This window comes from Monopterus albus, unplaced genomic scaffold, assembly GCF_001952655.1.
Source record: "Monopterus albus unplaced genomic scaffold, M_albus_1.0 scaffold88.1, whole genome shotgun sequence".
Taxonomy (NCBI): domain Eukaryota; kingdom Metazoa; phylum Chordata; class Actinopteri; order Synbranchiformes; family Synbranchidae; genus Monopterus; species Monopterus albus.
This window is the reverse complement of record NW_018127968.1, coordinates 171,843-183,108: the sequence shown is the minus strand read 5'-3', so window position 1 is coordinate 183,108 and position 11,266 is coordinate 171,843. Positions and strand designations below refer to the sequence as shown.

The 11,266-nt window shown below is 41.3% G+C and overlaps 1 protein-coding gene across 3 annotated transcripts in view; it reads right to left on the bottom strand.

The window, feature by feature from the left end:
• Positions 1–920: 920 nt before the first annotated feature.
• The window catches only part of sona (SON DNA and RNA binding protein a), a 14,813-nt gene continuing 4,467 nt past the window's right edge, over positions 921–11,266 (bottom strand). For all 3 annotated transcript variants that reach the window (XM_020607677.1, XM_020607676.1, XM_020607678.1), the window contains exons 2-10: positions 9,407–9,503; positions 8,194–8,401; positions 7,732–7,808; positions 5,787–7,616; positions 5,108–5,495; positions 4,371–4,888; positions 3,730–4,208; positions 3,491–3,583; positions 921–2,886 (exon numbers count right to left, since the gene is read on the bottom strand). In XM_020607677.1, coding sequence (XP_020463333.1) covers positions 3,509–3,583; positions 3,730–4,208; positions 4,371–4,888; positions 5,108–5,495; positions 5,787–7,616; positions 7,732–7,808; positions 8,194–8,401; positions 9,407–9,434 — 3,603 coding nt within the window. In that variant the 5' untranslated portion in view covers positions 9,435–9,503 and the 3' untranslated portion in view covers positions 921–2,886; positions 3,491–3,508. The remainder of the gene's footprint in view (positions 2,887–3,490; positions 3,584–3,729; positions 4,209–4,370; positions 4,889–5,107; positions 5,496–5,786; positions 7,617–7,731; positions 7,809–8,193; positions 8,402–9,406; positions 9,504–11,266) is intronic.

Below are 11,266 nucleotides of genomic sequence, written 5' to 3'. Positions count from 1 at the left end.
ACATTTCTGAAACACTTCATAATCCATTTTAAACTAAACACTTGTCCACAATCTTGTCAATTTCAAACCAGATGCAGCTTACCCATCTTCTCTTATACAAGTTTCGCTCTCTTCAATTCACTTGTCTGTTGTCCCATGTTTTAATTAAAAATTAACTCCACTAGGTGGAACCAGAGGACATCTGATTGAACATCAGGCAATGTAGTTTTAATTTCTTCCTCACAGTTTGGAAAACATAATCTATTTAAAGTCTCACACTCAAAATGTAAAAGCACAACTGATTACTCCAACAATGGTAAATGGTCTTATACTTGTATAGCACCTTTCTATGTTTTTACAGCACACTCAAAGCGCTTTCACATTATTCGGCCATTCACCCATTCGCACTCCCAAGCACTCACGCATTCACACACCGGTGACATCACCGGGAGCAACTGGGGGTTCAGTGTCTTGCTCAAGGACACCTTGACATGTTGACTGGACAAGCCGGGAATCAAACCGCTAATCCTCCGGTTAGGAAACGACCCGCTCTACCTCCTGAGCCACAGCCGCCCCCAGTGTAATGTACTTCTTACACTTTGCTTTCACATAATTCAATTAACTAGTTTGTGAAGAGTATCTTTTTAATATGCATGTTACAGGTATGGAATTCACTTTAATTTCGATATATGTAACCTGTGATTGTTTTTTTTTTTTACCCCAATGTAAAGCAGCTTCATCACAGCTTTAAAAGACAAAAGTCAGAACATGTTTATGAACTGAGAACATTTAGCTGGTAAAATAAACTAGATTATTATTAAATCCAGTCAGACTAAACTCAACTTTATTCCTCTTCCTCTTTCTAGAAGGCATTTAATACATCTTTAAACTCACAGTAGTACATTTATGAGCCTGACTGAAGTGAAAACAGCACACTGAGATAAGTACATACATATCATTGAGGTTTTTAATGATCATCACATGTATGTACAAAGCAAGCAATATCCTATTCAAATGACCCAAAAAAATTCCTAAAATGCATTTTCTTCTTTTTTTCTGTTATTAAAATAGCTAAAGATTACCTTGGGGAATCAGGTGAACAGTTCAACACTTTGTACAGACAGTATAGTTACAGTTTGACATAACCTTCACACATTATCTTCCAAACAACAGCCCTGGGTATGGGGGGAGGAATCCAGAATTATTTCCCTCTCCAATGAAAATAAATTTGAGTGCAAGATTCCTTTAAAAACAAACAGAAAACCTCATCCCAGTCAGTTTTCCCTAAAAGCACCAAATTTCTCTTTGTTCTACAGTGATCGCGTGGGGCAAATGCTTGAGGTGAAACGTGGACCCTGTTCAGCTCACACAGGGGACTGAACACAGGACAGGGGAACCGTATCTACCGGTTAAAAGATATCAATTGTATCAGTGGATTAAATGAGCCCTTTGGCTTGTTGAGCTTTTCATGTTTGCACACACATACACATAGTTCCCCAGAGCAGTTCTCCAATTAGCCAGTACAATGCTTCAAGATGACTGCATTTCATGCGGTTATAATTAATTTTCTGCAAATAAAAAGGGGATATTTGTATTTCACATAGTGAAATATGTTGTTCTAAACAAGTAATAATCACCAGCATTTACAGTCTAACATTTAGAATTTTGCATTTTCAACCCTCTTTTCTGATCAGAAAAAAAAAAAACTGTTATACTTGGTGGTTGAAGGACCAGTCAACTGGCCAGTGATTTTCACAAGCCCCCTGTTTTATGGTACGTACTATGCTGTAAACACCAAGGACGTCCAAGACAGCCAACAGGCAGCACCGCTTTCAAATTCCACTCACTCAGAATAACAAATGACAAAAACAGACATTTGAATTTTTACACAAAACCGTTTTGTCTACTAGTTTTAAAATGATATTGTCAGTTCCCCGCACATATTGATGTTTTCTGTGCATCTTAAGTTATATCTTAGTCTTTTTCAAAACATTAATCCGCGTGAGGACACTGGTGTAAATGTGGCAGCAAACATGTTTCCTAGTTGGAAAAAAAAAAAAGCCAATAAAGCCCAAATTAGATTCAAAGATTTGCTTGGTGCAATTTAAAACAGAGGGAAAGAACAAGCACACCCAGGGCAGTACTAACTAAATCTGTTATATTTTGCAAGTGAAGATGATAATCATGTGTCAAAGGCAAAATTTAAACCTTCTTTTTGCAGCCAATACATTCAGTCATTCTGTTCCTTCAGAATAATCAGATCTGGCATCTGGAATCCTGTTCCAGGATTCACAACATATCAGCGCCTGTCTCGTGCCCTGGAAACCCAGGTTTGTGAAAACATATCACATGAGGATCTAACAAAACTTTGTCTGCATCATTTGTTTATAAAACCAGGGACTAGAGATAAATGGGGAAATACAGCAGAACAGGGAAGCAGTCTCCACTTAACATCTTTTAAGAAAGCATAAAAGTAAAACAAATTTAGAGAAAGGAATCTTTTACAAAAACATTTGCACCACTAGTTTGATTTGTTTCCTTTCAGTCTTTCCATCAGTGACTGCTTGAATGAGCAGCAACACTGGGGGGTTGGTGGTCACTATATACACACACACAGAGACTCTCACTAAACTCAATATGCAGTCATACAACTGTGCACACATGCACATGTCAGCGTGTCCGGTTTTATCAGTGGTATCACAGGTGACAGTCTGCCAGTCTCTCGCTCTCACACAGACAGAAACAAACTTGTGAAAGAGTGGTGCAGTGGCTGGCACTCCTATACTCACTGACAACTAGGTTGCTCTTCATGTTCTTGGTGGTTTATGAAACGCAGTCAGGAAATCTGGCTGCTGAGTGGGGACTGTGGATGCATTTTTTACATGTTCCTTTAGTCCTTTGAGGAGACTGTGTGCAGACAGAGAACGGTCAAAGTTCAAACATTGTGCCTAATGGATTGTATGCATTAGAGAAAATCATCAATTCAAATCCACAGAAAACATCAAGCTTTTTTATGATCATAGCTTGTCTGTTCTATGCAAAGGAACAATTTAGTGAGTAGAAAGGCTGATGGCATTTCCCTTGTTAGCACTGGAACAAAGAAATAAGTGAATAATGCAGACAAGCAGAACTACAGTTAATGAGTTCAATTTAGTTAGAATCTGTCAAGAACAAGCAAGCATGAAAAACTACTTTTTTTCAAATAGAAACTGAAAATCAAAAGTGGAGGAATGGGTACTTAATTACAGTGTGATAGAACTAGTCAGCTAAAACAAAACTGAACTGGCCAGTGAGTACGTTGGCACTGGAACAAGAGTGACCTGGACAGTTTAGTAAGCTTAAAATGGAAATGCAAGTTTCTAAAAAGGTAAGACAAATATTAGTATATCAAGTTTTGAAATGTAAAAAAACTGGCATGCTAAATGCTTTTAATTCAAAAAAATTAATGAAATAAACGAAAGTAATAAAAAGACTGACAAAGTAATAGAAGAATGAACACTGGAAATGTTACCGTGTGGGTTTGGTGGTTTTAGCTTTCATCATCCGACACATGGGGTTTAGCTATGGCCATCTCCTCCTTACTATTTGCAATCATCTTACACTTCTACAAAAACACAGAGGAAAAAAGACATGTTAATTTATACCGAGTCACGTACTGTATGCACTCTGCTCACTCTTCAACACAGTTTCTTTCAAACATGTTAACATACTGTATGATCACTCTCTACCAAACATAGACTTCCCATTTACCTCTGTGAGCTCCTTGATGGTGTGTATGTTGGCTTGTTGAGTGACCTTCCTCTTTGCTTCTTCAATGTGGTCCAGGTTGAGGGTTGGTTGTGGGGGGGCTAGGCATGGGGGAGGCTTGTTAGTAATGGAAGGAAGCGGGGTAAGGGGAGGCATGGCCGCCAGGGCACCCATGTTGGTCAAGGCAGCTGTCATGGTAGCTGCTGTCATGCTTGCCACAGCAGCACTCATGGTGATGTTAGACATGCTGGGCATTCCCGGAATAGCGGACATCCCCATTGGACCCATGTTGGACATATTCGGCATCCCCATGCCCATTGGGAGAGGCAAGGGTAGAGGTAAAGAAAGAGGGGCAGGAGATGGAGTGGGTAGAGGGAGCTGCAGAATGGCTTTTGGCCGAAGACTCTCAGGAATGGGAACCCCCGCCTTAGCACACATAGCTGCAGCATTAGCTTTAGCAATCTCCAGCAACTGATCCTTATCTGTTTAAAAGGAAAAATAAGTGAGTGGGGAGGGGGATGGGGGGCAAAACAAAGCATACATTTATATTAAAACAAATAGTGCAAATGTGTTCATAAATAGCAAGTCTCAATTGTTAACTGCCTTACTTGTGATTGTCATTAGTGAATATCTAAAACTTTTACCCAGTTCAGTAAGCCGTGGAGGAGTCTTGCTGGTGCTGCGTCGTGTCCGTGACCCTGAGCGGCGTTGTTTGCGGAGGATGAGAACTGGAGAGTGGCTAGGTTCCCTCTTCCATCTGTCTCGTCTATCAAATGAACGACTGCGAAACACTGGGCGCCTCCCTCGACCCCTTGACCGAGACCTGCGTCTACGATCAGAGGAACGAGACCTAGATCGCCTGCTTCTATCTCCTGACCTGGACCGTTTCCTCCGGCCCATGGAACGGCTCTTGGATCGCTTGCTCCTGTCTGTAGACTTGGACCTCTTCCTCCCTCGAAGGTTGGGTGAACGAGTTCGGGATCCTCTCTTGCGGATTGGAGAGTTGCGGATTCTGGTTCGAGACTTGGAGCGTGAACGCTTACGCCGTGTGATAGAACGTGAGCGTGACCGCCTTCGCCGGACAGGACTCCGGGATTTAGACCGCCGCTTCTTCCGTTCTGATGGTGAGACAGATTCTCTTTTCCTCACTGGAGACTTGGACCTGAGGAGAAGTGAATGATAAGATAATTGTGCACAATACTGAAACTTAACATAGTGGGAGAACAGTTAAAGAACATCAGAAGTCTGGCACTGTGAAAACATTTGTGATGGTTTTATTTGTAAGACTTGTAAGTTACATTTACTAATGCAACATTTAGTACACATAAAAACCCTGATTTATGATGACTGATGGGTGCATACAGACACTAACATCACAAACCTAGACTGCTTCCTTCTGGATGCAGGCTTGGACATTGATCGTCTAGGTGATGAAGTTGAGCGTGAAAGTTTCCGACGATTCGTAGGTGATTTGGACAGCTGCTTCTGCACTTCTGGAGATGCTGAACCTGAGGAGCTTCTCTGACATTTAGAGGTTGCTTTAATAAGAGAGGAAGAATCCTCTTCTTCATCTGATCCTTCTGAACTATCTGACCCATCTGGGTTAGGCTCCTGGGAATCAGACCTGGAAACATCTTGTTCATTTAATGAGCTAATATGTTCCTTCTTCTCCTTGTCGTGGTTGGGAGCAACCTGTTCCTGCAGTGTATCTGAAGAGCTCCCAGCTTGGGGGCTGGAGGCAGCTGCTGAGGACACGGGTTTCCAAACACCTGCAGCGAACACATTAAGTGACACGGAATTAAGACATTAGGACATGTTAAAGGAACAAAACACTTATGTTAACTACCAATACTACTATGACCTTGGAAAAAAATCAAAGAGTGACTTGACTACAACCTGTCACTGGATTCAAATGATGAATTTGGACAATATACAAGTTAGGATTCACTTTTGTTTTTGCAATGATAGGCAGGCATCCACTGTTGACAACAGTGCAGATACAGCTATTTTAATTTTAGTTAATGTAGTTTGATTAAAAATAAAAATAAAAAAGGTCTGACCTGCTGTAGCTAAAAGTCCTCCACCTTCTTCAGCTGTTTGCTCTACCACAGGAGAGGACTGCTTCTTTACTTTAATGGGTGAGCAAGATGTGGATCTGGCTGGGGAGAAGCTGACAGACCGCCCATCACCTGACTCCGATCTAGACCTAGATTTAGATCTGTTCAAACCCACAGAGGAAGATTTAGATGCTGACCTTCTTCCACTCTTCTTAGGAGATTTGGACCTCCTCTTGCCAGGTAGTGGCGAGTGTGACTTTGACCAGTGCCTTCGAGACAATGAACGAGATTTGGAGCGTTTGCCAGACCTTGGTGGAGAACGATTTCTCTTGGCAATGGAACGAGAGCGCCTTCTGACTGGGGACCTGGATTTAGTCCGCCGTCGGGAGGGAGGGGTTCTGGATTTGGTCCTTTTGCGTGGACTCCTGGATCTGGAACGATGGCCGCGCTTAAGGACTACAATGGAACGTGATCGAGTTCGCCTGCTCCTGTGGACCGATCGGGAGTGTGAGCGGCGGGATCTGACAGGTGGTGACCTCCTACGCCAAGACAAGGATCGACTTCTGGAGCGCCTGCCTCCTGCACGTCTTGTCAGTGAACGCGACCTGGAGCGACGAACAAGGCGCCTGGATCGAGAATGGGAACGACGGGTTCTAGTAACAGAATGTGACCGTGAACGCCTGGCAGCTGCACCACCCCGTCTAGGTGAGCGGGTCCTGGAGCGCTTTGTGCCTCCACGGGTTCGTGACTCTGACCTTCGGTTTCTCCTTGTAGACCGAGATACAGACGGAGATCTGCGTCCACTGCGTTTAGGGGATCGTGACACCTTTCTTTTAGGAGAGGGAGAACTTCTGCGTCGCTTTGGGGAAACAGACAAGGAACTTCGCCGCCGTTTAGGAGACTTGGACTTCCTTGGAGACTTTGACACCTTCTTCTTTGGGGTGAGGGAGGGAGAGGTGGACCGGGACTGACAGCTAGCTATCTTGGGAGCCTTTGGTGATGGGGAGAGTGACTTCCTCATAGGTTTAGGAGATGGAGAGCGGGACAACTGCTGACTCTTTAGAGGAGTTGTAGACATTTTTTCCTTTGAGGTTGACCTGGAATGGGTTCTTGATTGTTTTTTCATTGCTGTTTGATCACCCGACTGCTGCCTATTGGGACTAGGTGTTGCTGACCGGCTATGATTTGACTCAGACCTTTTAATGTGTAAGACTCTGGAAGGAGACGGAGATCTAGACAAATCATGTTCCTTATCTTTTGCCCTTTGAACTGAATTGGCCTGATCTTTCACACCTGGGTCATCTCTTGGGGTAGCACCTTCCTGTTTAGGGATGATGTCAGGTAGTTCCTGGGCATGACTGAACGCACCAGCACCATGACTACCCTCTGTCTTAACCCAAACTAATGCTGTCTGTGTTATCTCATCCTGAGCTGCAGAGGGTGAACCCATATCCATTTCTGATCCATAGGTATTACTCCCCTTCCCTCCATTTGGGGACACATCCATATCTGATATCTCCTCTTTCTTCACCCCAAATATTTCAGGTTTCTGTGTGATGATGGGAACCCCCTTTTCCTCACCTGGTTTACTATTTGAACCCAGTTTGGATCCTGGTTCTTGCAAGTCAGATGCTGCAGCTGGGGAGTGTTTGCCATCACCAGCCCCTTTACCTGCTTGACCTTCAGATTCAGAACCTGAAGCTGAGCTGCTTTCGGATGGGGAATGAGATACAGATTTCTTTTCCTGCTTTTCATCTTTCTTTCTCTTCTTTTTCTTCTTCTTGGCAGCATGTCTTTTGTACTTTTTGGATTTCACATCTCCTTCTACACGATCTGAGAGGATATGTAATGATTTTGAAACAAAACAAAAGAAAAAAATCAAACTGGCGAAATAACCTATTACTCTCTGAAGAAAAATGTATTAAGTTTGTGTGCAAGAATCTCCTACCTGCTATTATGTCCCTTTTGCCCTCCTCCTTCAGTCCAGCATGTTCTGCAGCTCCTGCAGCTGCTGCCAGTCTGGCACTGCAAACACAAGGTGTGTTTTCAGAATAAATAGTTTGTTTCTCTGAAAAAATTAAGTTGACAAAACAAAACAAGTACTCCATCTTCTCAATTTCAAGTATAAATTGGTACATGTAAAAATTCCCTTAATGGAACTGTGATTTTTACCAGATAATCAAAATAGAGTATACAGGAAATGTTGATTTTAAATTATATTCTACACTATTAGATTTCTGTCGACATGTAGTTAGAAACACAAAGAGGCTACATATTTCACTTTATTAGAAGTTTATTTTTATAAAAATGTTAACATGCAGCATTATTTTGATTGAATGCATATATATATATATAGTCAGCACATTTAGTTTACTTACAGTAGTTAAATAAAATTTTAACTTTTCCTGACCTGGCTCTGGTAGTCCTGACAGGTCTTGGTGGAGGTGGCGGTTCTACATCGGACTCAGCACCGGATTCTGAACTGCTCTCCTTTTCTCCCTTCCTCCTCCTCTTCTTTTTCTTGCTCTTATGTTTTCTGTGCTTCTTGTTTTTCTTATGGGGTGCTTCATTCCCTTCTTTGACATTTATGTCATCTTTCTCAGTTGCCTCATCCTCACCTGCACAGAGCACTCAGTATTTCAGATTACACCAGTATTTGGCAAAGTCATCACATGTATAAAACTTTGGGCAAGTTTAGCCAGAATTAACTAGTACATTTTGTTTAATCTGAAGGCTTGCATTGATTATCTTATTCATGTAAAATGAATAAGATGAATCTTGTGCAAATTGCTCAAGCTACACAAAGTAGACAGTGATGTGCAGCTAAAGGACATCTGTTAGACACTGCTTATCTTTTCACCTAGAATAATAATAATGGAATACCGTTAACAAGCCATGCCACAGGCAACCCTAGTGTTATGCATTGATCTTTTTTCTTTATGATGAACATGCCCATTGCAGATCATTCTTGAATATAAAACCATAATCTCATCCAAGAGTATGACTGTTTAACATGGAGACACTCAAAGATTAAAAATGCAGTCAGGGAGTTATTTTGGCTAACAACCAGCCAATTAATTCAAATAAAATTTTCATGTTTTAACCAGTCTCTGGACCACAATGGAATTTAATGATACAGTGATATTACAATGACATACACTAAAATGTTAAACAGAGAAAACTTTGAACAAAATTAAACCTAAATTGATGAAACCTGAAGTGCTGTCCACGCATACATGTTTTTTTTTTTTTTTAATGTAATTTTTGCTTTGTTTTGGCCTTTCATCCACACACAAATGGCATTTTAGTTCACTGAAAACTGAGCTTTTGGAAAACTGACATTCAAGAATAACTCCAGTGTCAGTCCACACATACAAGTCCCCCTTTTCCTCAATGCACCATTGTTGTTAATACTAGTCTACTGGAACTGGTAATTACATTTTTAAAACTTCTGATTGGCCAACATGACTTTAGGTTAGCGTTATATCGCTGTCTGTTGGTTTGTCATACTTTTTCTTAAAAACAAATGATTTTTCTTTTTACAATGGGGAGAACAACTCTTTTTTAAAATACCCATGTATGTATGGACTAGGCCTTAAGTGACACAGAATTTTGTCACTTACCAGAGGGGATGTCCACTGCACATTCCATGGTACCGGTGCCCCTGGTTTTGTAAATGGCCCTCTGAATGTCACTGGTGTGCTGCTCTCTCACTCAACACTGAGGAAGGAAACAAAGATACTATCTCTCAAGCAACAGAAGAAGCATTTCACACCCACGCAGTAGTAAAATATGAGTGGCACCATCTTGATTACTTCAACAACTATTAACACTTTCCCAAATTGTATACAAGGATGGGTACTTAAAAACTTGCTTTCTAAAATGGGTACTCCTTTTGGTCAGGAGCAAAAAGACCTGGGTAACAATGCCACTAACTAAATGTCATTCACTTTTTAATGGTGAATTGTCCCAACAAATATGGTGAACAAAATATTATAAAACACCTCTCAGTTTAACTAACCACTGGGTACAACCTCCAAAATTGCTGTGAAGGTAATCATTATCTTTTTCCTGGTTAACCTGACTGTTTGACTTGCAAACTATATCAGCTTATCTCTGAGCACACAATAACCTGAGTGCTTAGATAAACCTGCAATATGTCTTAACACAAATATCAAATGTTGCCAAGGGTAACTGAGAGGATAACTGAGTCACTGTTTACCCTTTACAGCAAGTTTCACAATTTTGAAAGATTAAAATAAGTGAATGAGATGCACGTATAAACCATGGAAAATGTCTGCTAGCAGATCAGCTATCTATAGGAATAGTGTGCAACCATCTAAAGCTTCCAAATGTAAAATACCTGCCTTAACACCACAAACTGCAGCCAGAGGTGTAATAGACACAAACATGGTCTACCAGCACTAAGAATATAAGTGTATAGATAGTATAAGCAAATAACCACATAAAACATAACAACCAGACCTGCTACTGTCAAAACAAAGGTAGCACCCCCTGGAGTGACTCCAAGATTACAGAGGTTGTACTACTAGTGTTAACTAAATTCAATGTTTTAGATATCTAATTGTGCAGCTTTGTAGCCTTAAAATTGAAACCATCAATAATTCTTTACTAAAACTTGATTTTTCACATCTTCTACATTTTCAAGTCTTTGAACAAATTCTACAACTATTAAAATGCCTCCAAGAAGGAAAAGAGCTAATAAATCAGAAGCGAACGAGGATGTTGAGGCAAAAGAGGATTATATTTCAGCGGCGCAAGTAACAGAGATGTCGAGTCAGCAGAAGCAGATGTACACCGCACTGTTGAGCCAACAACAAGACAACTTCAAAGGTTTTGTGCAACTTTTTATGGAGACAAATAAGAGACTCGACGACATGACCAGAGAAATACAGGAGATAAAAACGAGTTTGCAGTTTGCCCATCAAGATGTGGATGTGATTAAAGCAGCCATGGGTGAACAGAAAATACAAACCATGGAAACAAGGGATGATGTCTACAAAACTTGTGAGAGTCCAATAGCCATAACGGATAAAATGGAGCATTTGGAAGTACAGTCCAAGCGAAAAAACCTGATCTTCGAGGGAATCAAGAAGTCAGCTGGACGGAAGCGGAATGTAAGGTGAAGGAAATATTAAAGGATAAACTGCAAATTCATCAAGAAATTGAGATGGAGCGGGCTCACAGAGTCGGGAAACCTTATGATCGGGGACAGAGGGCGGTGATGGTAAAGTTGATGAAAGAGAAAGATAAGGCACACATACTGCAACAAGCAAAGAAGCTTAAAGGATCTAATATTTATATAAATGAAGATTACACCGAGTCTGTGAGGAAGAGAAGAAGGGAGTTGATGCCGATGTTAAGGGAGGCCAGGGCGAGGGGAGACATCGCGTTCCTGCGGTATGACCAACTAGTGACCCGACCTCAGAACCAGAATCCAGGACCCATGACCAGCACGCCGA